This window comes from Opisthocomus hoazin, chromosome 13, assembly GCF_030867145.1.
Source record: "Opisthocomus hoazin isolate bOpiHoa1 chromosome 13, bOpiHoa1.hap1, whole genome shotgun sequence".
Taxonomy (NCBI): domain Eukaryota; kingdom Metazoa; phylum Chordata; class Aves; order Opisthocomiformes; family Opisthocomidae; genus Opisthocomus; species Opisthocomus hoazin.
In genome coordinates this window covers 27,821,507-27,849,184 of record NC_134426.1, presented here as the reverse complement: position 1 = coordinate 27,849,184, position 27,678 = coordinate 27,821,507, and the positions used below count along the sequence as shown (strand labels likewise).

Genomic DNA, 27,678 nt, shown 5'->3' with positions numbered 1-27,678 from the left:
CTGGTTCAGCAGGAACTGTGCCATGAGACGTGCAGAGAGGTTGGTTCGGAGTGCTTTGCTCTGGCAGAGGGCTCTGTGCCCCCCCAGGACTCCTCCCAAGGGCTATTCCCGTCGTGGGTGCGGTGCAGGGCACTGCTCTGGGTCCGCTGGGCCAGAGAGACTCTGGAGCAGGCAGGTGGGAGGGACAGAATCCTGATGCTGGAGGCAGTTTTGCCCAAGTGGGACTGCCAGGCTGGACCCAGCGGTCAGCTTCTCGGTTCCAGGTCGTGGAAAGGGCCGGACGTTCCGGGAGCTGAGCGTGCTCCAGTTCAGCAGCAGTCACTTGTGCCTTTGTCCTTTCCCCCAGCAAGCAGCGCCACAATAAGCTGTGGAAGCAGCAGGCGGAGAGCAACCTACCCCAGAACACGGATGGCACCACGGGCTCGGGCGACTTCTTACTCGAGAGCTTAGATATCGACCTGGAAAACCGCCTGGTTGACCTGGACACGCCTTCGCAGTCAGCGTACCTGGACAACCGCGCCGGCGCCGAAGTGTCCGTGGGGTTTAATTACTGCTTCCGTCGCCTCTCGGACACGCTGCTGGAGAACAAGACCCCCGGTGACAGGGAGGGCTTTTTCCACGTGGAGGAGCTGGAGCGGGACGCGCTGGCGGAGCGCGCTGCCTCGCTGGTGGGACAGCCGCCGCCTGCGCCTTCGGAGGGGAGGCTGCTGGAGACGGCGAAAACCCTGGAGACGACGGAGCCGCTGGCGGAGCTGAGCAGTTTCAGCGAGAAGGAGGTGAAGAAGAAACCGGACTTCAGCCCCAGGAAGGGAAGGATGGTGCTGGGCCCCGGGGACCCAGGAGAGGACGGTGTCAGGGAGGAAAATCCGATGGAGAAGTGGAAGCGGCGTTTGTCCATGCACAAGGAGGAGAGCAGGCTTAATAGAGAGAACTTGAATAACAACAACAGCAAAAGGAGTTGCCCAGAGGATTTTGAGGTGCGTATGGAGTTGAAACGTAGGTGATTAGCGTGGCTGCCTCTGCTGCAAGTGAAACTGCTCTTCTCATCTTCATAGCACAGTTTCATTTGACTTGGAGAAAGCCTTTCATTCCATGAGGAGCTGCTTCCTTTTCGAAGTGCTTCTGAACATGGCTTTGCTTGCCCAAGCTATGGATTTAGATGCCAGAGAGAGAGAGCGCGCACACGTGAGTGCCCTGTAAACTGCCTCGGGCAGCTTGCTCGCGTGACCGTCGCTGGGAACGGTAGGTATCCTTCCGCTGAAGATACGGGCTGCTGAGAAGGTACACGGCTTTTGTTCCTGCTGCAGGGCCCGCGGAGAGGGGGAAACGGGCTTCGTTGCGGATCTCCTTGGCTGTAAACACGCCTTGCGGTCTGTGCCTTCGCTCCGCTGATTGCCGCTGTCTTGTTGTGTGCATGCTCATCTGTACCCGTTCTCTTCTTTGCAGCACGATGCCGTGTTTGGGATCCTCAGCAAAGTCAAGCCTTCCTATCAGTCCTGCGCCGACTGCATGTACTCCTCGGCCGGTTTGTCCCCCGACTCCTTCGGGGAGCAGTGCGAAAAGCTGAACGCCGGCGCTGCGCGTCGCGGCAGCACCATCTGCACGCAGCCAGCCCTCCTCTCCCACATCCACTCCAGCTTGGCGGACCCCCTGCCCAGCAAGGCACACTCGGAGGAAGGAATCAGAACTAAACTTAACGAGGTTCCCCTTCCTCTGCCGGCGGGAACCGCCGCGGCGGAGGCTGGCGCTTGCAAATCACTCGACCAGCACTGCGGCGTTTTGGAGAAAGGAAAAGATGCACCAAAAACCCCGGTCAGAACTCTGCTGCCCAGGAGAAACTCGCACTGTGACAAGAACCTCCTTACCGCAGAAGCGGTGAAAGAAGAGTCTCTGGGCAGAAAAGACAGCAAACCTACCAAGGATCTGAAGCACTTGTTCGGCAAAGACTTGGAAAAGCCGAGCGCGAACAGTTACTTGATGCAGCATCAGGAGTCGCTCATTCAGCTGCAGAAAGCAGGCTTGGTTAGGAAACACACCAAAGAGCTGGAGCGGCTGAAGAGCCTGCCCTCGGACGCCTCGTCGCTGCTCCGAGAGGGCCCCCTGAGCAGAGCCGACGCTGGCATCGCGGAGGAGAGCGAGGGTTTGATTTCGCATCACGGCCTCGTCCCTCTGCTGGGACCGGCGCCGCTGATACCCGGAGACGCAGAAAACGGCGTGGAGAAGTTAGAGGTGAGACGCGTCTTGGAGGGGAGCTCTCAGAAAACCTCCACGCCTGTCACGTGTCGGTCGGAGCACACGAGCAGTTTCACCAAGGACTTTCTGAAGACCATCTGCTACACCCCCTCGTCCTCCCGCAGCTCCAACCTGACGCGGAGCTCCAGCAGCGACAGCATCCACAGCGTGCGGGGCAAGCCCGGCCTGGTGAAGCAGCGAACGCAGGAGATTGAGACCAGGCTGCGGCTGGCCGGCTTGACTGTGTCCTCTCCTCTGAAGAGGTCCAATTCTCTCGCCAAGCTGGGATGTCTTAACTTGTCCTCCGAGGACTTATCAAGTGACATGGATGTGTCGACCGTAACGGACTCGAAAGAGGCCGTTTCGAGCGAGTCTTCCGTGCTCTGTGAGCCACAATCCACGCTGAGGAGCGCAGACGTCGCCTCCCCGCTGGCAGCGAAGCCAGCGGTTGGAAACTTGAAGAACACGCTTTGGGTGGACAAAAGTTGATGCCTTCTGGTGGGTGGGGGGGCAGTGGATTTTGGGGGGTTTGTGGCGTTTATTCAGTGCACCGATGCAGTTTGATCATCTGACTTGCGGTAGTTCGTCTGATGCCACCTCTGCTTCCCCCTCTAGTGCTCTGAGGGGGGAGAAAAAAAACCCGTGATGGGTCACGATGAATGGCACGAGGGAAAATAAAATGTCTTGCATGGCTTGGAAGAGGACTGTGTGTGTGACTTGCCTGTTGTCCTGCAGGATGCTACTCCTAGTACTGTTTGCCAGGTAGAGTAATGTGGTGTTGTGTGAGTGTATGTATAGATAGATACTTGCATCTCCTTATCTATCTATATATATCAAAATGCTGAAATATTCGGTTTCAAAGGCTCAGCAAAATAATTAGTCATGATTTGTTTTTTTTTACAGAACAAACGCAAGTCTGTAGTTGAAGCAGGGCACTTGTAGGAAAAATCCTGAAAACGGTGACGTGAAAACGGTGACGTGAACACTACCTCTGTCCTTGCTGGCTCGGTCTCGGTTCGTTGTTCGCTCTTTTCCTAGCAAGGCTTTTCCACGAGCACCCCCCCGCTGCGTGAAGGCGTTCCCCGCGTGCTAACGGTGAAGGCCCGGCCGAGCGCGGAGACGGCGGCTTCCCCGCGCGGAGCGACCCGGCTGGGGAGCGCAGGAGCACCGAGCCGTGTCCGCGTCATTGGCCCCTCGCCGTGCGCGGCCGGGTGAGCCGTCGTCATCCCGCCTGGGTGCCGGCGCGACGCCCGGGCTGTGTCGCAGCCCTGCGCTCCCGTGGAGAGGCAGCGTGCTCCTCGGCTCTTTCTGCTGTCGTCGTGCTGTGCGACGTCGCGGTGCTGACGAGGCGCCTGGCCGTGGAGCCTCCTGGAGCTCTGGGTACTGCTGTGTCGGTGTCGTGGATCCCGTGCCGGGGACCTGGCGTTATCGGGACGCGGGTGGCACGCCGAGGTGGCCGAGGAGGGACGGCTCTCCGGTGTCCCGTGCATCCGAAATCCCAGCAGGCAGGAGGTGAGCGGGTGTCTGCTGATAATCGCCGTTGGTTTGTAGAACGGTTCCTGCGTCCTCGTTTGCCGGCAGCCTGAGGAGCCGCTGACGAATTCCCGGGGTCATCCGCGCGGGTGTCGGGCGGCCCCGGCTCTCGGGGGGTTCCTCCCTCGGGGCGAGCAGAAATACGGGCGCACGCCACCGAGGGAGGGCCGGCGAAGGCGAGGGCGAGGTCTCCTTTCGGGGGGCAAAGCTGGCGTGCCCTGCGCGGGGGACGCGGGGCGGCCGCGCTCACCGAGACGCCCGGGGTGCCGCGTAGCCGGGGCAGCGCGTCCCTCCCCGCGCCGGCGGCCGGCTCGCGGGGACCCGGCTCAGCGCAGCGGTTCCGTGCGCTCCTCCGCTCGCCGCCCTGCTGCGGGAGACGCTCGGAGCGCGGCGCTGCCCCGGCGCGCTGCGAGACGCGCGTTTTCTTAGTGTGTTTTGGGCCAGCAGCCGGGTCAAGCACTGCCCTGTGCTGGAGGGAAGAGCTCGAGAAGCGCGTGGGGGCCGTGCTCCAAGCCTGGGTGCTCTCAGAGCCCCGTCCGAACCCGTGCCGGTGGCTCGGGCCTGTGAGACAGGCGTGGGGGTCAGGGCTGACTGCGGAGGGAGGGATTTGCCCGTTCAGCAGCCTGGCTGTGAGCGCGAGCGCTCGCAGAGTCTCCGTGGAAAACCATTCCCGAAAACCCCGGCCTCGAGGGGGGAGCGGGGCCGCAGCGGTCGCTCCGAGGCCGCGTTACTCAGAGATCCGCTGCCTCGGGAAGGGGAGCCGCGTGTTTTACCCTCCCGAATGCCCAGTTTTCCCTTTTTTCCCTAAGCGTAAGCCCCCACGTTTTTATTTGGCGCGTGAGGAGTTGCGGGGACCGGCAGTCAGTCGAGAAATGTCCCTCCCTGAAGAGTCGGAAACCCGGCGTACGCGTTTAGCGTCGGGCACGCGCCCTGTTTCGCCCGTGGAAGCCGGCTCGAAGCAGAAGCTGCTGCGGGAGGGGACCCTGGGAAACACGCGCGAGCTTTCGCCGTGCAGAGCTGCGGAGACGCCGGGTCGCGCTCCGAGCGGGACCCAAACGCCCTCTCCCCGCGCCGGCGCCCGCGGGTGCCTGTGCAGCTCCAGGTCTGGCATCATTTTTCCCACCCGTGCTCCCAGCCGGGTTTGGGTCAGTGGGAGGGGGCAGGCGGCAGGGGCAGCCCCCTCCCCACCGACCTCTGCCCTCGCCGCGCCGCGCTCGGCTTTCGTCCCGCCGCAGGCTCAGCGTCGGCCTCGGCTCGAGGGCCGTTGGCGCGGTTGTTCTTCGCCGCCGCGCGTAACGCCGGCACCTTTCCCAGCGCCGCAGCCGCTCCCCACCGCTGCCCGGCCAGGGGGGACACGAGGGGGGGTCGGATTTGAACAAACTCAGAAAAATTCCGTTCACTGATGCAAGCGAGCGTATGTATTTCCTTCCTGTTTTCTTGAGTGCCTGCCACGCTCTGCTGCGGACGAACCTCTGCTCTGCGGACCCGGCCCTCGCTGCACCGACCCCACCGCCGCGTCGTCGCGACGCTGTCGGGATAGAGCCGGTCTCACGGCCGCCGTGGCTGCTGTGCCGTTCGGGAGGTGTCCGTGGCCAAAGCGGCGGCGCGTGGACTCCCGGGGATGTGTCACCTGAGCGGGTAGGCGCGTTCGTCCTCTCCCAGGCATCGTCCGTGTCCTTTTCCGATGGAGTGCCTTAATCATCGTTTACAAATACCGTGTATTTGTGCTGAGCTGTTAAACCCTGCTGTTGGCTGTTCATTTTGGGGGTTTTTTTGGTGCTTTTGGTGTTGCCGGCGGCAGTGAGACCGTCGCTGCTTCCGCAGACGGGCCGCGCGGCCTCGGCGGGGGGGTGGCCAGGGAGACGTCCCACCGCCGGCCGGCCGCGCCGGGCTCGGCCGATCACCGGGCGTGAGTCCAACCCCAGCCAGAAAACCCGAAACGCACAAAAACGGCACCTTATTCCCAGCCCAGGCGTTGCGGGTCCGTGCGGCGTCCGGTCGGCCGCGTCCCGGCGTCGCCCGCGCTGTGCCGGGCTCTGCTGGCGGGGGCCGTCCTGGTGCCGCCACGGCGAGCGGGGCTGGGTGAGGAGCGTGTGGCTGCCCAGTGCGTTGCTGTACTCCGTGATAACAATGTTCCTTTTTATTTTATGGTATTTCTTAATTCTGGTTTTGTATTTAAATATGCAGTATCTTTCGTACTGTACGGTCGCGGTAGGGGACGCATAATGCACTTTTTTTTTTTTTACTTTTGTTTGTAAAAACGTACTGTATATTTTATGTGCTTCTTGTGAGAAAAATAAACTTGTTTTGTTTTCCTTCTACGCCTGAGCTTCGCAGCGTTTTTGGCGGTGGGGAAGGAGCAGCCCGGCCGCAGGGGGGGACGAAAAAGGAGGCGACGGGCGCGTATCGGGGGGTCCCGGCTGTTCCCTGCCGCGCCGGAGGGCCGGGTCGGGAGACGCCTCGGTCCCTCGCGGTCGTGTCCACGGCACGGCCTCGCTTGCAGGGTTTTTAAGGGGAAAAGGGAACCAAATGGAAAGATGTTTGGTTCCTAGAGGCAGAACTGAAATCCGTAATCCTCCACCTGGCCTCTCCGCAGAGACCGCGGGCTGGGTGGAAGGGGAAGCTCCCCGGCAGCGGGGCGGCCGCGCGTGCGAACGCGACGCCTGCGCGGTGCTGAGCCCTCCCTGCGGAGCAGCGCGTCCTTGGAGAGGGGCCGGGTGCCGCCGCAGCGACGCGGGCCGTTCAGCTCCCGCTGACCTGCGCCGAGGAGCAGAGCCCCGGTGCGAAGCCGAGGAGCCGAGTCCTGCGCTTGCGGCGCTGCCGCCCCACGATCCGCCCGAGGTGGGAGCAGCCCGTCCCGGGCATTCACCAAATTTTGCCTTTAAAGCCAAACAGCGAGGATCGGTCTCGCGCGCCGGCGAGGAGTCGCGTTCCTGCCTGGGATCGTTCTCGCTCTCGGAGCTGCTTCGGGGAGGAACGTGTCAGTGTTACCTTGGCAGGGTAGGGGATGCTCTTCAGCTAATTGCCTCAAAGAGTCGTTAACCCCCACCAGAAATACTTGCTTTTTAGGGTTTTTTTTGGGGGGGTTGATTCAGCTTGGAGCTGGCAGCTGTCTGTCACCCATCACGCGGCAAAGCGTGATTTCCTGCCGGCACCCGGGGAGCCGCAGCCCCCTCGCCGGGCCCGGCCACCGGAGCTGGGCAGGAACCGGCGCTTGCTGCTAATTTGGTGATGTTAATTTGCCAGCTCGTCAGGCCACAAACTCGCCGGGCTGCACTCGTGGCTTTGTGGGCAGCAGTTCACCAGCTGGGAAAATAACCTGTGCCCGATGGAGCCCTGGGCTCCCCTGCGTGGGTTCCGGTCCTCTCCTCACCCCTGGGTGCAGCTCCGCTGGGAGCGTGGCCCTCCCCGCCGGGCTGGGAGCAGGGCACCGAGCGGCTCTGCCGCTGCGTGGCCGGTGCCGGCTGCGGGAGCTGAGCATCGGGAGCTGGATCCGGCCTCTGCCCCGGCTGAGGACGGAGCCCCCGGGCTGGGCCGCCCCGCTCGGAGCGCTTGGCTCCGCGTCCGGGCCTCCCGCGAGCCGCCGCGGCGTGCCGCCGCGATGACACGCGACGGAAAGCAGCGGGAGCGAGCGTGCTGTGCCCACGCAGCTTTTACGCCCCGGGGTTAACTCTTCCCGGCGCCGCGGCAGAGCCGGGAGCCGCGGAGGCTCCGGTCTGGGGCTTTCTCACTGGAGCGGGCTTTGAGGTCCTGGGACAGAGTCCATCCCTTGGCCAACGCCACGCCGGGCTCATCTGATTCCCGCTGACCGGGGCGGATTCCCTGGACGCTGCTCCCGGCTGCTCGCGGCTCCCCGAGGACGGGGAGCTCCCCGCCGTAGCCCGTGGCAGGTTCGTGTCGTGGGAGGTGAGTTCGGGTGGCTTTTTCTGCTCCCGTTATGATCGAAAGTTGTTTCTTGACGGAGCGGTTCTCGCTACGGCCGAGCGTCGCGTCCTGTTGTGATGTTGCTATGGCGAAGCCGGGCAACATCTGGAGCAACGCGGGTTTATTTAGAGCCTCGCTGGCGAGAGGAGATGTCTGAGCGCAGAACCTCTGCGGGCAGATCGCCCACTGGGTGCCCTCCTGGTTGGGACCCGGGGCGGGGGGAAGACGCTGGATCCGGCCCCAAGCAGGGGTCGGAAAGGAGCCGATGTCCCCAAGGACCCTCTGACCCCTGCCCTGCCCCGGGTGGAAGGAGGAGGAGGATGGTTCCCTCCCAGCGTTTCCCAGTCTCATGCTGGGGCTGGGTGACCGCGGGGCAGGTGCCGTAATGGTGTTACTGGGGCGAGAGGCTCGGCTCGGCGGGTGAGCCGGGCTGGGTTTCGTGAGCGAAGCGATGGCGCAGAGAAGCAACGGGAGGGACGCAAAGAGCCACCGCTGGGCTCCAACACCGGCTGCGGCCAGGAGCTGCAGCTGCCTGCGGCCCCGCGTGATGCCGCCGTGACCGCTCACGCCGGGCCGCGGCCGGACAGCCCCGCCGGCCTCCGTGTGAAGGCTTTTCGAGGCAGAAGCTGCGAGTCGGGGTGCGAGCGGGTCCCGCGGTGGATGGGGACGATGGCTGCCAGCGGGCTGTGTCGGGGTACCGCCGGCGGCAGGTCCTCGGCGCATGCACCCACGCCCACATGCGCGCCGCGCTGACGGCAGCCGCTCCGCGCCTTCGCTGAGGAGCTGCGTGGGTTCGTTCCAGCCTCGGCCCTCGCTGTTGTGACTTCCCTAAAAGTCTCTTCCTCCCCGCTTCGAGGGACGGGGCAGCGGCGACGCGGCTGCAGCTGCCATTTCCTTTTATGCAGAGGGTTCAGGAGCAGAAACCGCGTTGCTTCCCTGTCCGGCTTTGCCGAGGGTTTCGTCAGCAGCTCGCAGGGAAGCGGTGCAGAGCCCGGCCTGGGGTCTGCTGCTCCTTGGCTCCTTCTGGGCTTGGCCTCCGGCTCGGGGCGACGGGGCTCGTTGCCCCTTTGGGGGGCTGGAGGTGACACCGACCCCTTTCCCGACGACAAACCGACCCACGGGCCGCCGAGCCAGCTTCCACGCCAGCCCCGGGCTCCACGATCCCCGCAGAGGGCAAGCTGAAAAAATCAAAATCCCCGAATCGTGGTGGTCTGCGAGAAACCCAGAATGGGTTTAGCTTTGGCGTCGGCTCAAGGGGGGGAAAATCCCTGATTTATTGATCAGATCACTGTGCCGGAATCTGGCGCGCTCACCCCACGGGGAGGTGACTCGGCTTTAAAATTCATCACTCGCACAACTGTCGCTACCTGGCGGGATCGGTGCGGCGAGGTCCCCCCCGCCCCGTGCCGGCATCCGCAGGGAGCATCGCCGGCTCCTGGCACGGCTCGGAGCCCGGCCGCCGGCCCCGGTCCCGCTGGGAAGCGCCTCTGTTTGCTTTGGGCAGCCTCGGCAGGGGGTTACAGCTTCCAGCGGTAGCAGACGGCGTGTTGTCTCGCTGCAGAGCCGCTCCGGACGCGCGCTGATAAAAAACCCTGTCCCTGCGAGGGGCCTGGCTGGCTCCCGGGCCGGTGAGGGCTGGGACAACCATCGGCCCTCGCCGGTGGCCGTCTTGCTGCCGAGGTGGCTCGTGGCGCGGGGGACGGGGTGGTGGCATCACGAGAGGCCGTGGTCCAGGCGCTGAGCTTGCTGGCTGTGCTCGGGGGGCTCCCGGTGAGGCCCTGGGAGGATTTTCCAGCCCCGCTGGGTGTCGGGGATGCCTTCTGCCCGGGGCTGGGGGTCGCTGGGGGCTGTTGGCAAACTCCCGGCAGCTCCCCGCGTCCTGCCAGGAACCATCTAGGTGTTTCCCTGCATCCCGCCCCGGGATGCTCCCCCGGCTCGGGCTCCTCGTGCACCATAAAAGGCAAAGCGCTGGGGAAGAGCTGCCGGGGTGGGAGCGCGGCGGCCGCCATGGCTCGCTGCCATGCCAGGCATCCCGCTGCGTACGCACGGAGCCGAGCCCCCCGGCTCCCCTCCTCCCGGAGCCCGTTTGGCAGGAGGACCAGCCGAAGGGGGGGAACGAGTTGTTTAGAGCAACGCGCGGGGCGTCGATCGGGATTTCTGAGAAGTTGTGTGTTGGAGTCTCCTAAGGGAAACTTGGTTCTGAGGCTGCCGTCGGGCTGCTCTGTTTATCTCGGGTAGATTATTTTTTTTTTTCCGCGTCGCAGCAATCCCCGTAGCAATAACACATTCCCGCGGCCCGTTCCAGCCGCCCGGCTCTGCCCCGCTGCTGCGGGCGGGCGGTCTCTCTCCCTCCCCCGGGACGTGGCCCAAGGCTGCGCGTCGCTTCCAAGGAAGGAGCGCAGCGGAGACGCTCCGTGCCCGTCGGGCGCACGGCGAGGGCCACGGCCGCGGCTTCCCGAGCTCACCGTGGGACGGAGGGACCCGGCCGTAAATCCCCCTGGGAGCAGCGAGATCGGAGGGAAGCCCGGGAGGGTCGCTGCAGCAGGTTGGGGACAGGAGGAGAGTCCCCGGGGAGAGATGCCCCTGGGCACCAAGTCCTGCCCGTGAAGCGCTGTGGAGCAGCACGGGAGAAGCTGCGTGGTGCTGGTGCCGCTCTTCAGGTGGGAGATATTTGGGCAGGGACCGGCGTAGCGTCAAGTCTGACAGCTGTCGCGTCGGGAGGGAGCCCGCAGCCCCGCCGCGGAGGATGGGCTCCCTCGCGCCCGCGCGCCTTCCCGTCACTGCTGGCCATGAGGCTCAACGACGCCGATTCACATGACCCGGCCACGGAGCCTTCCAAGCTGCCCCCGTCTCTCCCAGTAGCGGAGGAAGGAGAAGGCGGCGCCGAAAGTCTGCCGAGACCCAAAGGTGGGGTGAAACCTTGGCCGGCCGGTTCCGAGGTGTTTGGAGCGGGAGCTGACGGCGAGCGAGCCCCCGGCCATGGAAGCGTCCGCCTGGCAGTGCCGTGGATATTTACGGGATGACACAAGCAAGGCGAGGGGGAGCTCGGCGGGGACGCGCGAGGATTCCGCCCCGCTGCAGCTCGGCCGGGAGGGCCTGGGAGAGGGGCTGGAGAGGGGCGACGTCCCCGAGCCCCGGAGCAAGGCGCCGGCCCCTGCCGAGAAGCCGGAGGGGTGCGGGAGACGGCGGGAGGGAGAAGCCCCTCCGAAGGTGTACGAGATGGAGGTGGGGCACGGGCGAGCGGGCACGGGCAGGACGGTGAGGCCGGTGGTCTACAGGCTGGAGGAGAGCGAGTACCGGCGCCTGCTGGAGGAGGCAGAAGCGGAGCCGGAGGAGGAGTGGGAAGCGATGGAGTACGAGGCGCCCGCGGCTCGGGAGGGCTACCCGGGCGACGGGAAGGCGGCAAGCGCGAGCCCCACCAGGCTGAACGCTCTGCCGGGAGGGCTGAGGAGGAGGATGAGCCGTTCGGACTCCGAGAGCAGCGCAGAGAGCAGGCAAGTGAGCAGACTGACCCTGAACTCTCCCTCGGAGGGGAACAAGCCGAGCGTCCCCGTCAGGTCGGACAGCTTCGAGCGCAACGCCTTGCTCATGGACTACATCCTGCAGAGCAAGCAGGAGGCGGCGGCAGCTGCTTCCTACGGCCCCAGGGAGAGCGGCAAGGCGGCGGAAAGCTTCAGGCAGGCGGTGAGCTTCGTCCCCCAGCCCGACGGCGCTCCGGACCTTTGGCAGAACGGCCATGCCGGCAAGGAGGATCCGGCCAGGAAGCCCGAGCCAGACAAGCAGGTAGCGAAGAGCCTGGAGAGAACGGTCTCCGCAGTCGCAAACTACGCTTCGGCGGCTGGAGACGCGGCGATGCTCCTCGAGGGCAGGGAACGGCTCGGAGGGGAAGCCGATGCGGGGATGCTCGGTTCGTACAGCCCGAAAAAAACCCCGCCGGCCCCTCCGGTCAGGTCCCACAGCAAAGAGAGCCTGGCTTTGAGTATGAGCAGGACGGTGGCGATGACGGAGGCGTTGCTGGAGCCCCGTGGCGAGGCGGCGAAGCTTGCCAAGGAGCCCTGGGCAGCTGCCGGCGCTGAGCAGCGAGCCGGAGGCTGGACTGCGGGAGGAGAGGGCTCGGAGGAGCCCGAGCAGAAGGGGACGAAGAGCCAGGAGGATGAGAAAGTGCTGAAAGTCGCCGACGCGAAGAAAACCTTCGAGAAGCCCAAGGCGGCGGAAGGGAAGGCAGCGACGCCATCGCCCAGCGCTGCCAAAAAAGGTGAGGCGTGATGGCTCCCACGCCGCGGGGAGCCGGGGCTCGCTGCCGGCAGGGGCTGGGGCCGAGGGAGGTGGGAACGCGGCGGCCGGGGGGCTTGTCAGGAAAACCCCTGCCTTGTCGTAGCCGAGCGGCGGAGCGGACGCGCCGGGGCACGGGCAGCGAGCCGCGGTCCTAACGAGGCAAGGCCCAAACCGGGCGCCGATGCGCGGCGCCCGGTAAAAGTTCTGCTGGCGGGGAAAGGGTTTCGTGGGAAAGGGATTTGCTTTTTAAGCCTCTCCTGTGTGTAAATCAGTAGAACATCCAGTAGTGCTGTACGGCTTTTCGTGAGCAGAGCGCAGAAGCACCCCGGGAGACTTTCTGCCGCTGGCACGCGGGACTCTTTGCCTCTGTCTCTTTAGGCGTCGGGTGAGCCGATGTAATTTGATTTTAGCCATGGCTAAAAAAAAGGAGGCGGCGTTTTCCTTCGGTTCTTTTCCTCCCACACCGTCACTTAGCTGAGTAAGCCTTTCAGGAGCACGATATCAACCTGGAAACCCTTTTGCTGAAAAATGATGGGTAAATGGACTTTGTTGCGACTTTACCGGTAGAACAGGCAGCGCCGGGGAGAGGTTAGAGCTGAGCGCCTGTCGGAGCGTTTGGATCCTGCAGGGACACCTCAGAGCCGTGCTGGTTAACTCACATCTTCTGTTGACCGACAATCTGCAGTTGTGGATTGCCTTATAAGGGAAAATAAATGCTTTAAGGCACAGGAAATCTACGCTAGCTTTGAACCGAGCGGTACATTTACTCAAAAAAATAGGTGTGATGATCCCACGGCGCTCGGTACGTTGTGCTGCCCGTTGCCCTCATGCACAGAAGTGATGAAACCAGGTCAGAGATCCGAACACGCGTGAGCTCGCGTCCGTGTCCGCGGTGACAAAAAGCCTGCAGCGGTGCAGAATAGATCCTGTCCTCTCCGGAAGCAGCTGAAGAGGCGTTACCATTCTCACGATGTAAAGAAACAGGGCTGGGAAACGTTTAGCAGGGCGAGCTCTCGGCCGTCTGAGAGACCGGGCTCTGCGGGCGCAGCGGTGCCGGTGTGGCCGGGGTGTCGGGGTCCGCGCCGTCACCCCGCTCCCCCTCGACCGGGAGGTTTCTGGGGTGGGACGGCGTGGCTGACGCGGCGTGTTCCCACCGGCTGGCTCGGGCAGAGGGATGCTTTCCTCGGCACGTGTCCTTTGCGGGGAAGAGGAGGAGCAGGAGCCCACGGCAGGCGGTGGTACAGGGGAAAGGGTTAGAGGGGACGACAAGAAACCCCGCTCCGTCCCCGAGGCGATGCTGGCCACCCCCAAATCCCTCCTGACGGGTTAGAGAGGACGACAAGAAACCCCGCTCCATCCCCGAGGCGATGCTGGCCACCCCCAAATCCCTCCTGACGGGTTAGAGGGGATGACAAGAAACCCCGCTCCGTCCCCGAGGCGATGCTGGCCACCCCCAAATCCCTCCTGACGGGTTAAGGAGGATGACAAGAAACCCTGCTCCGTCCCCGAGGCGATGCTGGCCACCCCCAAATCCCTCCTGACGGGTTAGAGGGGATGACAAGAAACCCGCTCCATCCCCAAGGTGATGCTGGCCACCCCCAAATCCCTCCTGACAGACATTCACCTGCCCGTTCCTCAGAAGAAAGAGGGAGGGAGGGTCGGGACCATCTATTTCAGCACCAAACCCTGAAAGCGTTGCAATAAAGAAGCGTAGGAACAGCTTCTGGTTTTGCTCTGACTGTGGCATAGCCTGGTTTGGGTTTTTTTTTTTAAATCTGGTTCTGAAGAGGGGTCTTCCCAAAGCTCGTCCTGCCCAGCCGAACATGAGCATCTCGCGTGTCTGTACCACTATGTGATTCCTCTCTTATACCTCTGATTTTTCCAGCGCCTTTGGTCCAACTTGATCCTAGACAGCAGGGAGAGAAACAGAACGAGATGGCAAAAGGATTCCAAACTGGTTGAATAAGGAGGACGAGACTAGGGTGCGCGCTAAGTGTCAGACGGAGCGCGACAGGAGCCGCAGCGCCAAGCCTCGCCGTGCCGCTCCCTGCCCCAAGCCCCTGCTCGGTACCCGGCGCCCGGCCGATTTGTTTCTGCTGTTCAGAATGATAGGAAGCGCCAACCCCAGGATATTCGTGTTGTGAATAAAATACAGCTTGCTTTTTGCTGGGTTTTTTTTTGCTTTTTTTGTGTTCTGCTTTCTTGTCTCTCTCTTCCCAGTTCGTCGTTTGGTGTAGTGGAGGTAGCAACAAAAGAAAATCCCATCTGTTGCAACTAATTGCTTCGTTTTTATTTGGTGTCCCAACGTTTTAATTAGGTGTCGGGACCACCTCTCCTTTATTGCAAAAATGGGGGGGAAAAAAAAAAAAAGAAAGAAAAATGGATTTCACGGTCCTGCGCAATGATGGAGAAGAAAAACCAATGAATAGGCTCGCTCAAAATGAATTTAGAGATTTCCTTTCGCTGTGAGGACTGCGGGCAGCGCGTGTTTCCGTGCCGTTCCCGTAGGCGGGTCGGCGGGGCCGTGCATCCCACCCGCACCACTGCCCACCCCGCGCGTGAGAGTGGGCGCGTGGGGCAATAAATGTGCTTTATGAGGTGCGTTTTAAATCACTGACGACAGCGGCGTACGCTGTGAATGCGCAGCCTGACCTAACGCTGGCTGCTCGTTACTGGTGATGCCCCGCACCTTCCCCTCGCCGCGCTGCCGGGGAGGGGGCTTGCGGTCGGACCCCCACTCGCGGGGCCCGGAGGGAGAGCGGGGACTCGCCCGACGCAGAGCCAGGGGTGAAGCCGAGGGGTGCTGCCTCCCGACCCGCTGCTTCGAGTCGCCGATTCCCCTCTCCTCCCCGTCCGCGTGCTCCGGTGCACTCGCTGCTCCCTTCCCGGCTGGGATTTTCCATAACCTGATGGGACGTCTTGCTCTCCTTATCTTCCTTCCATAATTCCAGAGCTCCCCTTTCTGGCCGAGGGCTGAACACGGCCAGACCAAACGGATTTTGCTCTCTCTCCAGACGGACGCTCGGCTGGATCTGGGGAGCGGATCCGCGTGGGGCGACGCGTCCCGGGGCAGAACACGTCATCCCGTCCCCGAGACAGAACCGAGAGCCGTTCCGCGGCGGCTGCTGGCACGATTTTGCCTTGGCAGCTGCTGAGCGTTGGATGAACGTTGAAACGTCGCTTACAGACCAGGCCTGTAAGCGGTGTGGTAAAGCTACGCTGGCCGTTCCACATGCGCCCAGCGGACACGGAGAAAACAAGGCAGAAAGGGTAAATCTGATGCTATCCCGCCCGCAGAAAAAGTCTTGGGTTTGGTATTTTTTTCATTGCAATCAGCTCGGATCTCCCCGCATAAAAAAAGCCCCACGTTGCAGTAATGTCGAGCAAAACGTGAGACCGCCTCACCGGTTTTGATGGGAGCAGCTCCTCTCGGTGCTGCCGACTCTGGCCTGGCGTCTCGAAATCACGAGAGCCGTAGAGGAAGAGATGTAAAAACACACAGCTTCCAGGTGGGAGCACCTAGTGCTGCCTGTGAAGTTATTCGAATGCGATAATAAATCAAAAAGCCTCAAGAAATCAATGGAGAAGTAGTGGACACAAACGTCCTCGCGAGGCTCCGTAACTTGGATACCAGCAACACAAGGACCCAAGCACCGACTGTCACGTCCGGCGTATTTTGCGTGACTTTTAGAAGTTAAGCTGCAAAATAACTGGACTGGAAATCGCTGATCTCTCTGAACCCTCCGCAGGCCGCTTCCCTGCCTTCAGAATATATTGAGCAATGAGGATTTCAGCAAATTGAACTGTTTGGGACAAACGCTTCCAGCAAGTCCCTTTCCCGCTTCCGAGCGACCGGGTTTGCCGGCGGTTGGCGACGCCGAGTTGCGTAACCCCGGCTGCAGCCCAAAGAACCCAACAAAATCTCTCCCAGAAAGCAGTGCCTCGGGTGTCCGTGCCTGTCCCCCCCCCCAGAGCCGTGCTCGGGTCCTGGCGAAGTCCCCCAGCAGACAGCACTCCTTCCATGGTCACCTTCTAACATCTCGCTCGGATGGCTTAAACTGCCGGGTTTTTAGAATCATAGAATGGTTTGGGTTGGAAGGGACCTTGAAGATCAATGCGTTCCAACCCCCCTGCCATGAGCAGGGACCTCGTCCCCCAGCCCAGGGTGCTCAGAGCTCCATCCAACCTGGCCTTGAGCCCTGCCAGGGAGGGGGCAGCCACAGCTTCTCTGGGCAACCTGGGCCAGTGTCTCACCACCCTCATGGTGAAGAATTTCTTCCTAATATCTCATCTAATTCTGCCCTCTGTTAGTTCAGAGCCGTTCCCCCTTGACCCATCCTTTTTGGCAGGAAGCCCACGCAGCGTCAGGCGAGGGGACTGGCGCGGACTCGTGCTTTTGAGGGGTTTTTAGTCCCGATTCTGCAACGAATTCACCCCATACCATGCCGTGAGCGCAGTGATTTCCCGGCCGTGCCAAGCGGCGCACCAGGGAGCCACACTCGAGCACCTTTCGCCGCTCCTGAATTCACCTTTTCCATCTCCCGACAGCGCGCTGGCCAGGCGGGCTGCTCCGAAGGCACGTTGGGGTCGTCGTGGGGACAAACCGGCGGGGTTTATGGTCGCGATGGGGTCGGGGCGTGTTTGCAAGCCAGCTAAATTTAGCCGCTGAGATAAGTTTTGGAGGTGGAGCCTGCGGGCACAGCGCCGTTGCCGTATAAAGGCCGTGAGACGGGCTGCCCGCAGCCATCGCGCGCCGAGGCGGCGGAGGGCGAAATGCCTGGGGTGGGTAAAGCCAGAGAAATGCCTTTTTTGAATAAATTCGGAATGTTTTCTGCAAATTTTAACGATCGGGCGTGTTGGTACTGAGAAAGCAGAAGGGCAGACTTTGCTGTGCGGTTCCTTGAGGCTGCAAGGGTTTGGTAACAGGGTGTTTTCCTTTACAAAAATTAGCATTTGTGATGTATTTTGAGGAGCTGTTAGGCTTACACCGCTCTGGCTGTAATTAAAGTACTGTTTGTTAGAACGATTTTATTCAGCTGGAGTGGTGAAGGTTGCTGTTCACAGCAGAGCCAAAGAGCGCGTGGAAAACCTCAGCCTCTCCTTCCGTCGTCGAAGGCTTCAGCCTGAAACCCGCGTCCTTTCTTCGTCACCTCGTGCGCCGGGCTCTCGCGCCGCAAACGACGCGTTAATCCCGGTCAGGATCCCAGCGATCCGCGGAGCATTTCCATCCAAACGTTTAAGGAAGACCCAGCCGGTATCGATCGCCTCCTTCTGCGGCCACCGCCAGCATCCGTCCCCACGGTGACGGCGGGGACCGGCTGCCCACCGCTCCGGCGGCGGTTACGGGCAGGACTGGGTTTCGATTGGGTTTCTCAGGACGAGTTTCACTTTGCGTCCTCTGTGCATCGCTCTCTTGGCAGGCGGATGCTGAAACCCTTCCTTGGGTTCTTCCCGAGGCTGTTGGGTGGTGCTTCAGCCTGGCGAGGAGAAGGCTGAGAGGGGACCTTAGAAATGCCTACAAATATCTGCAGGGTGGGTGTCAGGAGGAAGGGGCCAGACTCTTTCCAGTGGTGCCCAGCGACAGGACAAGGGGCAACGGGCACAAACTGAAGCAGAGGAAGCTCCAGCTGAACATGAGGAAGAACTTCTTCCCTCTGAGGGTGACGGAGCCCTGGCCCAGGCTGCCCAGGGAGGCTGTGGAGTCTCCTTCTCTGGAGATATTCCAGCCCCGCCTGGCCGCGGTGCTGTGCAGCCTGCTGTGGGTGACCCTGCTTGGGCAGGGGTTTGGGCTGGGGGACCCACAGACATCCCTGCCAACCCCTGCCATTCTGTGATTCTGTGATTCTGTGGGTACCGCTGCCCTCGCCGCTGCTTTTCAGCACAGGGTACAGCATCACCCGGTACACGACTGAAATACCGTTTCACGCTTGCCCACCATTTTGAGCAGAAGGAGCTATACATACGTATAATATTTTTATACGACCGTTTTATCTGCTTGCAGGAGTAGTTTAATGATGAAGTTTTAATGCAGATGCCCGGGTTCGAGACTCCCAGCAGGCTGACGGCCGTGGGACTGGCAGGCGCGTGGCTCCGCTCTCTCACTGACTCACGGAGTGACCTTCACCGAGTCACCTACCTGCTTGGAAACGATGAATCACGACCTAAACCCACCAGAGTCCAGGTTCCCTGCAGGGCTGCTCCGAGCCTGCCAGACGGCTTTGGGTTTTGTTCTTTTTTAGCTTGAAGGAGGTGGTTGGAGGGCGGAGGGCGAGCGTGCCGGGCTGGCTTCGGGAGGAAGGTGTTCATTTCACGGTGACCAGTGCCGAGGGCAGCGCGTGGCAGGGATGAAGGCTTGCGGCGCTGATCTCTGGGTGGAGAATTTTTTTGTTATCAAGGTGCTGCTCAGTACGTAAGAGAGACTTCCCGGTTTATCGAATCAGCTGTTAAGCCAGGGTTAAAGTTTAACAAATGTTGGATAATATTTGTTTGTTTAATTTGTAGCTACTGTGGCATCCGCTGTTTCCACCAGCTGCCACCAGTCAGACCAGCGAGACCATGACAAACGTATCCGAGAGGCTTTCCGCGGGTTCTAGCACCCGGCTGTCCCCTGATGGGGGGGTTCACAGCCCCGAGCCGTTCCGTGGGGACGAGGAGGGTGCTGGCCCGGCTCCCCGCAGCACGCGGGTTTCTCCACAATCTGTAGGTTTCCGAGGGCAGCGCTGGGGCCATCGCCCGCCTGGAAATTCAGCCCCTTCAGCACCAACCCCGCGCTCACGGGTTGGCACGGGTTGGCCAAAGCGCGCGAGGAAGCTCGAGGGCTCTGGGTTCTGCCCATGCCCAGGTTTGGTAACGGCCGCGCAGCGCGGCACGGCTCTGGTGCAGCGTGGCAGGGATCTGGTGCAGCGCAGCAAGGACCTGGCACAGCGTGGCACAGCTCTGCTGCAGCGTGGCAGGGATCTGGCACAGCGTGGCACGGCTCTGGTGCAGCATGGCAGGGATTTGGCGCAGTGTGGCATGGTTCCGGCGCAGTGTGGCATGGCTCTGGCACGGCACGGCATGGCTCTGGCACGGCATGGTTCTGGAACAGCACGGTGTGGCTCTGGCACAGAGTGGCATGGCTCTGGTGCGGTGCAGCAAGGATCTGGCACAGCGTGGCACAGATCTGGTGCAGTGTGGCATGGCTCTGGCACGGCACAGTTCTGGCACAGCACGGCATGGCTCTGGCAAAGTGTGGCATAGCTCCAGTGCAGTGTGGCACAGCTCTGGCACAGCGTGGCACAGCGTGGCATTGCTCTGGCACAGCATGGCATTGCTCTGGCACAGTATGGCATGGCTCTGGCACACCATGGCACAGCTCTGGCACGGCTCTGGCACAGCACGGCACGGCTCTGGCACAGCATGGCACACCATGGCACAGTTCTGGCACAGCATGGCATTGCTGTGGCACAGCATGACATGGCTCCAGCACTGCGTGGCATGGCTCTGGCACAGCATGGCATTGCTCTAGCACAGCACGGCATGGCTCTGGCACACCATGGCACACCATGGCACAGCTCTGGCACAGCATGGCACAGCTCTGGCACGGCTCTGGCACAGCACGGCACGGCTCCAGCACAGCGAGCGCCGCGCCGCCATTGGCTAAGCGCCCCGCCACTCACCGCGCCGCCCCCGCCCTCCGCCGAGCAGGCGGTGCCCGCGGCGAGGGGGCGCGGCCGGGCGTCGGGGAGGCGTGGCCACGGGGAGGGGGCGGGGCCTGGCCCTCCCCCGCCCGGCGGCGCTCAGTCGGGCGGCGGCGGCGGCGGCAGCGGGCGGCGGCGGCGGAGGCTCCGCCGGGCTGAGGAGCGGACGCGGGAGGCGGCTCGGGATCGCGGTGCGCGGCGCGGGGGGGAGCCGGGCGGCGGGGTCGGGCCGGGCCGGGCCGCGCCGGGCAGGGCCGGGCAGGGCGGGGGACCCGGGCGGGGCCGGCCATTGCCGCCGAGCCCTTCCTGAGGCGGCGGCCGCTGTCAGCGCCCGGGCCTGCGGGGGAGAAGCGCGCTCCCGGCGCTCGGGCCGGGCCTGCTCCTCCGGCTCGGGCAGCGGGGCGGCGCGGGGTCCCGCCGGGCAGCCGGCCGGGCCGCGCAGGTTGCCGGCAGCGCTGGCCTCGGGCCGCCCGGTCGGGGCCCGGCTCTCCCGGCGCGGCTGGGGCCGGCCGCTGCGCCCGGGGAGCGCGGGGCTGGCTTTTGTTCCGCAGGCCTTGGGGGGCTCCTTTGCCTTTCACGTTCTTCTTTTTTTCCTTCCCCCGCGCATCCCCGCTGCCACCCTGCCGTAGCCTCGCAGGGGACAGACGATGGCTGTGGGCGGCTTTGGTTCCGTTCTGTTTCCTTTCCCCTTCAGACCGGGCGGGTGTCACGCCGTTATCGCTGGCCCTCCCGAGTCGGTGCGGGAGGTGCGTGAAGCCCTGCGTTGCGGGACGTGTTCCCGGGCGTTGTTTCTCGGTGCAGAAGGCCGCGGTGTTTTAGCAGCGACACGTCAAAGGCCAGAATTTGAAGGCCGGTGCTTCGCCGTGCCCGGAGAGACGAGCTGCTTCGCGACGCGGGGACGTGCGGCCGCGAGCGTTGGGCGGTAGCACCCGGTCCGGACAGTGTGATGCCGGGACTGGGTGGGTGGCAGGTCCGGGTGGGGGGTGGAAAAAAAGCAAAAGAATTGAAAGCAGGCTGGAGACAAAAGTAAAACTGATGGGTGCAGTTTCATTGTGAAAGAGAAGAGAGACGCGCTGGCGTTGCGGGGTTTTTGGTGGCGGTGCGTCTGTCCGCGCAGATGTGGCTGTGGGTCAGCGTCGGCGAGACCGAGGCGCTCAGCGAACTGCAGTGGTGACGTTCTGAAGACCCGGGGCTGTGGCTGCTTCTCCAGTTTGCCGATAGCGATTGTGGTCGAATTTTAGGCCAGGCTGTGTCCGAAGAACCCGCCGTTGCCCTCTCTCTTCGTGTGCCTCTGTGAGCACGGGCGGGAGCGGAGCTCCGCGCCGGCCGGAGCGTGGGGAAGCGGCGTGAGCGGGCAGAGCCCGTCCCGTGGGCAGCGTGCGCCGAGAACGCAGCCGCTGTCGTGTGCGCCGGGCGGGAGAGGACACGGTCGGTTTTTTCGTTTGAAAAACAAGCACTGAATCATCTTTTCTGCACAAGGGGGAAAGCAGATGGCTGGGCGCTCGCCGAGGCGTTTTATTGCAGCTGGTACTTGCGTTTGCTAAGGACTGCGTGCACAGAGGTGGAGGATCAAACGCTGTCGTGATAAATTTGACTCATGTTTACTTTGCGTGTGTGTGTTGTTAGTGTTTCCAGTAGCCGCGGTACGGCCTGCCGCGCTCGGGTGCCCGGCGGGGAGCATTTGCTTTGTGTTTGTTTTAGTACGGCACTTCAGAGTGGTAATTTTTCAGTGGTCACTTGTAGCCTCTTATACAGATTGCTTTAATCGGCGTTTGTGTGCCTCTCTCTGTTCTCTGCTGGCGTTACTCTGTCTTCTCGTGAGCTGCCTTTTCAAACACCGTTGGGTTTTTTCAAGTTAAATCTTCATGCTTATTGCATCTGTCACTTCTGGGATTCACTCCAAGCGAAAGGCAGAGGTTCAGTGTAATGGCAATGGGAAGGAATGCACAGAAGGGCGAAATATCAGCTTTCCTGAGTGATGCAGCAAAGGACGCCGAGAGATCTGCCCTCGGTAGCCGTTCCATGCATCATGGTCACCATTAATATCAAACTTTAATGGTGGCTTCATAAAATGGCTCATTAAAGCATGACGCCGCCTGCTGATCGTTAGAGAATTTATGTTATCGGTTTGAATTTGATTATCGATTCCGAGCAGTGTGGCTCGGACGCCAGCTTCCCATTTCGAAGACGGGAGCAAAACCCGTGCTGGCCGGCGTTTGCGGCGTGGTGAGGTCACGCGCGCGGGGGCCGGGAACGGCCGTCAGCAAGCGCGCGGGGCTTCTACAGTCTGGATCGGTTTGTTTTGATTTTTGTTTTAGTGAGGCTTTTGTGATCATCTCAGCCCTTCTCTGAGGATGTGCTGGGACAGAAACTCACCGAGGATTTGAAGTGCCCCAGTTTAAGCGTGTACGGGGCGTATGAACGCGAATTAAATGTCTGTGTTCTCTCCTAGCTCTGTCCGTGTAGCGGCCCCCACCTAGTATTTTCGGTCTGCTTATATTCTGATTGTTAACTCTCAAATTAGTCTGATTAGAAACTGCTTACAGCTTCTGTTTACAGTCACCCTGGCTGTGTAGCCACATGGGAAAAGTCAGATTGTCGGTGGCTTTAGGCTGGCAGGGCGTGAACTGATATTTTGTGGTCATGATACGCGCAAGCGCAGGTGGTGGTGGCGTTGCTGGGGTGAACACCATCAAAACTGAGGTGGAAAGGTTTGGGTTAGCTGGAGCGACTCGGAAAGCTAGCGGTGAGAGCTGATTATTCCAGATATGTTGAATATACCAGTATAGTTGGGAATCGGTTACTGGGCCCTTTCTTTCTATTTGCTACCGGCTTTGCTTTGTTCTGTTTTTCCTCATGTCAGTAATTATACTAAAAATGGATTATTTGTTTCTTTTTGAGGTTATAATTGTTCAGCGCATGACTATATGTGTTTTTAGATGATAGCGCTGGGCAGGTAAAATGCCGGGTGTGGCACTGGAGTCGCTCAGCAGTGACGAGCCCGGGGGGTCCCACCGGCCGGTCTGGCCTCGTGCCGGAGGATTCGCCGACGCCGAGCCTGCCGCTGATGCTCCTCCGAGGAGCAAGCTGTCTGGAGGGGCTCCTAATGGAGTACACCAGCCATTAGCTGTATTGCCAGCCATTAGTTGTGTGTGTGCTCGTGTGGGTTTGTGTAGCGAGCACAAATCTGATCAGAATTAATGGCTGGAGGTGGAGGTGATGGCGTAGCTGTAAAGCAGAAGGTGGCTGCTGGGCGAAGAGAGAATTTAACTGTCTGCCTCTCCCGCGCAGTTCTTCGTGCCGATCAGGCAGATGTAATCTCTTCACAGCAGACATCTTCGTAGCAAGTCACAAAATGCTCCTGAAATGGAAGAGGCTTTGTGGTGGAGTACCATGAAAGCTTCCAAGTCTCGCTCTGTAGGTCAGGAACTAGCAAGGAGCTTGGCAGAGAAATAATGAAAATGGTGCCTGCCGCTGCCTCCTGAGGGGAAAACCCCATGGTGTTCTTCCGAGGAGAGGACCTGCTGGCGCTGGCACGGTGCTCGTCGGGAGGAGAGGCCTCCTCGGTGCAGAGGTGACAAAGTAAAACATGGGCTTGTTGACTGTTTTTCCTCTTTGCTTTTCTCCTTCGTTAACGAGTTAGATACCAAGGTAGAATCACCTGGAGAAAAACCGATAGCGTTTCTTCAACATTATCGCTTTGCTTCTTCAACATTGTTTGCTTTGTCTTATCCCAGGTTTACTGATGATAACAATAAACGATAAATAATACGCTTTTTGCTGTGAGCGTGTAATGACTCATTTGAGGTCCGGCTCTCGGTGGGAGAGAGAAGCTGGATGAGGTTGGATCAGTTCGAGTCGCTCTGACGTTGAGCAGGGCCTGGCAATCCATCGTAATTAGGTTTTTCTTGTTTTCCCTTTTTAATAATTGAATTTGAAAAAGCAATGGAAGTAAAATTGAAGCAGTGGTGGGATCTGACGTAAAGTGATTAAGGTCCAGGCTGGTGCGGTCAGGAGCGCTGAGATGAGCTCGCAGCTTTCGCCTGGAGCGTTGCTGAGCTGCGCTGGAGGCCACGTGCTGCCTTCAGGAAATGTCGCGGCTTCGTTGTGGCTCTCCAGGCCTCGGCTGGCCAGAGCATCTTTCTGTAACCTGTGGGCATATAGGTGTGCACAAGCATATATGTTATCTATGTACAATTTTTCCTAGCTGAATATTAAGGCAACCATTTCTGCAGTCTGATCACATGAGCCTGAGCAGATTTCACAAAACGAGAGCAGAGCGGTGTGCCTAAAACTAGACCTTGTTTGCATCCATGTATGAACCTGGGCCATACATGGCGCCTGCGATTCCTGGTGTAAGCAGTCCCTGGAAAATGGACCTCGCATCACTCTGGCCGGAATATTTAGAAATGTGGGAAGTTCCCCTCCCTCCCCCTGGTTCTGCCTATAGTTGCCATAGAGACTGGGTTCTGGAGTCCTTGAAAATCCGTTGTTTATCTCGCATAAATGTATAAACCTGCTGTACTGAGCCACCACGCTTGGAAGCATCCCCTTCCCATGCGAATCCGATGGGGACTTGACATCCTGCGGCGCTGCGCGTTTCGATATCGGACACGGGTCAGGCACCATCAGACAAACTGATACTGGGTAGAATTACCCCGGCCAGGGATTAGCAGGCACTACCACATTCAAGCTGGAGTAAGCCCTCTGTCCCTCGGGAGCTGGGCAAGCTGGCAGTGCTGGGCAGATGATCGCTTGATACGGAAGACAGTCATCAGCAAAGGCGCGATGGGGAGGGACTCGGCTCCGTGCTGGTGTTACCTCTTGAAATTGCCTTTTCCTTCCCCCCCCAACCACGTAAAAACCTCACGGTCTGTTAGTTTGTGCTGGGGTCTTGAACACCCACCTGACTGGGGGTGTACACTTGGCATTGACCCGGCACTCGTCATCGGACGGTGGCCAGTCAGCGTGGCTCCGGATCGGGCTGTGCGTGCCTCCCCTACGAGGAGAGGTTGAGGGAACTGGGCTTGTTCAGCCTGAAGAAGAGAAGGCTGCAAGGGGACCTTATAAATGCCTACAAATATCTGCAGGGTGGGTGTCAGGAGGATGGGGCCAAGCTCTTTTCAGTGGTGCCCAGCGACAGGACAAGGGGCAATGGGCACAAACTGAGGCACAGGAAGTTCCGTCTGAACATGAGGAGGAACTTCTTCCCTCTGAGGGTGACGGAGCCCTGGCCCAGGCTGCCCAGGGAGGTTGTGGAGTCTCCTTCTCTGGAGATATTCCAGCCCCGCCTGGACAAGGTCCTGTGCAGCCTGCTCTGGGTGACCCTGCTTCGGCAGGAGGGTTGGACTGGGTGACCCACAGAGGTCCCTTCCAACCCCTACTATTCTGTGATTCTGTGATTCTGTGGCTCCGGATCGGGCGCGCGAGGCGAAGCGTTTTGCGCGGGGTCTGGCAGGTACGAGGCTGGGAGTTCTTCTGGCACGTGAGACTAAGCGTACCTGCTGTTTCACAGAGGGTTCCTGTGTTTGCACCAGCACACGTGGTGGGAGGGCGGTGTGGGGGCAAGTGGCCGTCCTTACGCTTAGCGTTTCAATTTCTTATCGCGGTACTTGTGTTAATTATACTGTATGTTGGAAGTTGGAGTAAACAGGCACAAAGCTGTCTTCTTCAGAACAGGAGGTGGATTACACTTTCTGGAGTTTTATTTTTGAAGGTTTATTTTCAGTTTTGGATCTGTTGAGATCGGTTTGCAAGGCAGGAAAAGATCCCGAGCCAGCTCAGACAGCCGTGAGTTGCCAGACGCGCTTCAGCAATATCTCCTCCTGCTTTAGCGCAGCGTGAAGTGTAGGCAGAGAACGCTTCTAGCTGAGCCTCGTCCTGCCTTCCAGCATCTCTTTCCTGGCCGCTGCTGCTTTCCGCAGCAATTTGTTTAAAGTTCTGCGTGGTGTTTTAAGGAGCGGTGGTTTAAAGGTGGGCTGCCCTGGTTTGGCCTCCTGTTCCCCCGTGCTTGGGTGCGCGTGTGTTATCTCTCCACTCCTCGCTTTGCTCCCTGATGTTTCTTCGGGGGTAAAGGTTATCTTTTCCTTCTTGACATGCGGTGCTTACCACATTGATCTTCTGGTCTGCTGGGGGAATTCTTAAGCGCTATGAAAGATCACATAAAAGCCAGCTGGGGCTTATCTGCGCGTCGTGCTGCCTGTTGTTTTGGCTGGTCTCCTCCAGAACTGCTGTAAATGCCACGGGGACTCGCAGGGGGCTGGAAACGTGGGTCTCACGGGCAGTAACATGACTGTCAAGCTGACAGGTGAGTAAAGCTTAAAGGTCGTCAAACCCAGGCTGGAATTCTTCATGCCCCTTACTGAAAACAGGTTCCCCAGCGGAGAGCAGCCAGATGCAGGTCCTCTCTCCGAGAAATCAGCCTTCGCCCTGCGCGTATCGGGGTGCGATTCTCCCCCTTGGAGAGCTGCCGTGGCGGTGTCGGGGACAGCAGCTACACCCCTCGTCCTTGGCACAGGCAGCCTGTGGGTGCAGGAGGGTGGTTTTCCTTCTTGCATCTGAAATCTTGCTTCGTAGTGCAGCAGAAATGTTTATTAAAGCTGCTTACTAAACTAAATACACCTTGCAAAGTCAATTTTATTTTTTCTTGCCTGCCCAGAGAGGTGAGAAGGGTGCTCCCTGTCACCGTCGTGGTGTGCTGGACTCTGCCCAGCACAGGACAGGAGCCTTGGCCCGAAACGGATCAGCGACAAAGAACATCTGTAGGACAGAGGAAATGTGTTTGGACTTGGAACCCGTTGCTGAAACAGATGTTTGAGGGGCTGTAATTGGTACCACAAGATAGGGATTTAAAATCAAGTTAGCAGATGGAACTATCTGGATTTGAGTTTTAGCCTCTGCCAGTCCCTTCCTCCCTCCCCCAGCCCTGATTTCAAATTGCATGTTACGGAAACGGGACAGAATGACAATGGTACTCTTTGAATTACAGGCTGCTTGGCCAGAAGAGCTGGCAGGACAGCAAATGGAGATCTGGAGAAATCCACGGCAGTTCCAACTGTGAGAATGGAGATTCATTTTGCGGCTTATTTGCACAGTATGAAAATCTGAAGTGCCTTCGTGTTGTCCAGTGTGAACTTTCTGCGTTCTTCTATGTTGAGGATATTGTCTTGTCTTTGACATTTAACTGTTGTTGGGTTGATTTTGAGAACAGCGAAAGCAGTCGGACGCGAGTGCCTCACCTGTCGGATGGGTGTTGCTGAGCAGCTTGGGAAGTGAAGGGTGCTAAACCAGGCTCCGACTTGGCGAGCGTTTGGATGGAGGTGTTCCTTAGGGTATGCTGACCAAGGCCGTTGCTGCTTTTTGGAGTGGCGTGTCTCCGTTCGGGGCTGCAGTGTGATGGGCCACGCTGGTCTGTGCTGTAACTCCAGTCTAACCATGACGTGGTCCCCGTCTGTGGCCCATCCTGCGAGCCGTCCCAGGGCTGGAAACCAGCTGGGGACACCAGGACAGCGGTGTGTGGCTGCAGCGCTGGTCCGAGAGGCCTGCCATGACACTTGGCCATCCCGCTGCTCCCCGGTCGGCCCCCCACAACAGCAGTGTAACATTTCCAAGTGATATCTTGAAGCCACTGGAGTTTAACAGGAAATGTGCTTACCTTAGGAAACACTGTGGAAATCAAATTACCTTTGTGTCTGCGCCTCTTCTTGACTTTTGCAGAGTGGGAAACCCTTAAATGCCTGTGTTATTCTTTGTGCTTTGGGCTCCCAGCACCTGGGCGCTGCTCTCTGCTTGGCTTCTAGCTTAAGGCCACCGCAGACGAGGACGGACTACGTCCCGTATCGGGAGGTGAGACTCAGGTCTAGGGGCTACTGGTGAGCTCTGCTATCACACGCATAGAAGGGCTTATGTTTGCCCTTTATTTAATTTGGGCACATTTGATTGCTTCAAGCTGTAGGAGAAAATACAGTTGATCTCTGCTGCTAGCACTCTGTCATGTTAGATGAAAGTGCTTCTGCCCGAGCTGGGAAAGGTGGGA

At 60.2% G+C, this 27,678-nt stretch overlaps 2 protein-coding genes across 5 annotated transcripts in view; both read left to right on the top strand.

Moving 5' to 3' along the window:
- SSH1 (slingshot protein phosphatase 1) overlaps window positions 1-6,052 on the top strand; it is a 41,239-nt gene extending 35,187 nt beyond the window's left edge. For 2 of the 4 annotated variants that reach the window (XM_075434597.1, XM_075434596.1), the window contains exons 13-15: window positions 347-977; window positions 1,447-2,730; window positions 3,136-4,035. In XM_075434597.1, the coding sequence (XP_075290712.1) occupies window positions 347-977; window positions 1,447-2,721 (1,906 nt within the window). In that variant the 3' untranslated portion in view covers window positions 2,722-2,730; window positions 3,136-4,035. Of the gene's footprint in view, window positions 1-346; window positions 978-1,446; window positions 2,731-3,135; window positions 4,036-5,207 lie in introns of those variants that run through there. The other 2 variants (XR_012765419.1, XM_075434595.1) reach the window with 2 other exon arrangements.
- A 13,703-nt stretch (window positions 6,053-19,755) lies between these two features.
- The window catches only part of CORO1C (coronin 1C), a 50,580-nt gene continuing 42,657 nt past the window's right edge, over window positions 19,756-27,678 (top strand). Inside the window, exon 1 of the mRNA XM_075434516.1 lies at window positions 19,756-19,834. The gene's annotated coding sequence lies outside the window, so the exon portion shown is untranslated. The remainder of the gene's footprint in view (window positions 19,835-27,678) is intronic.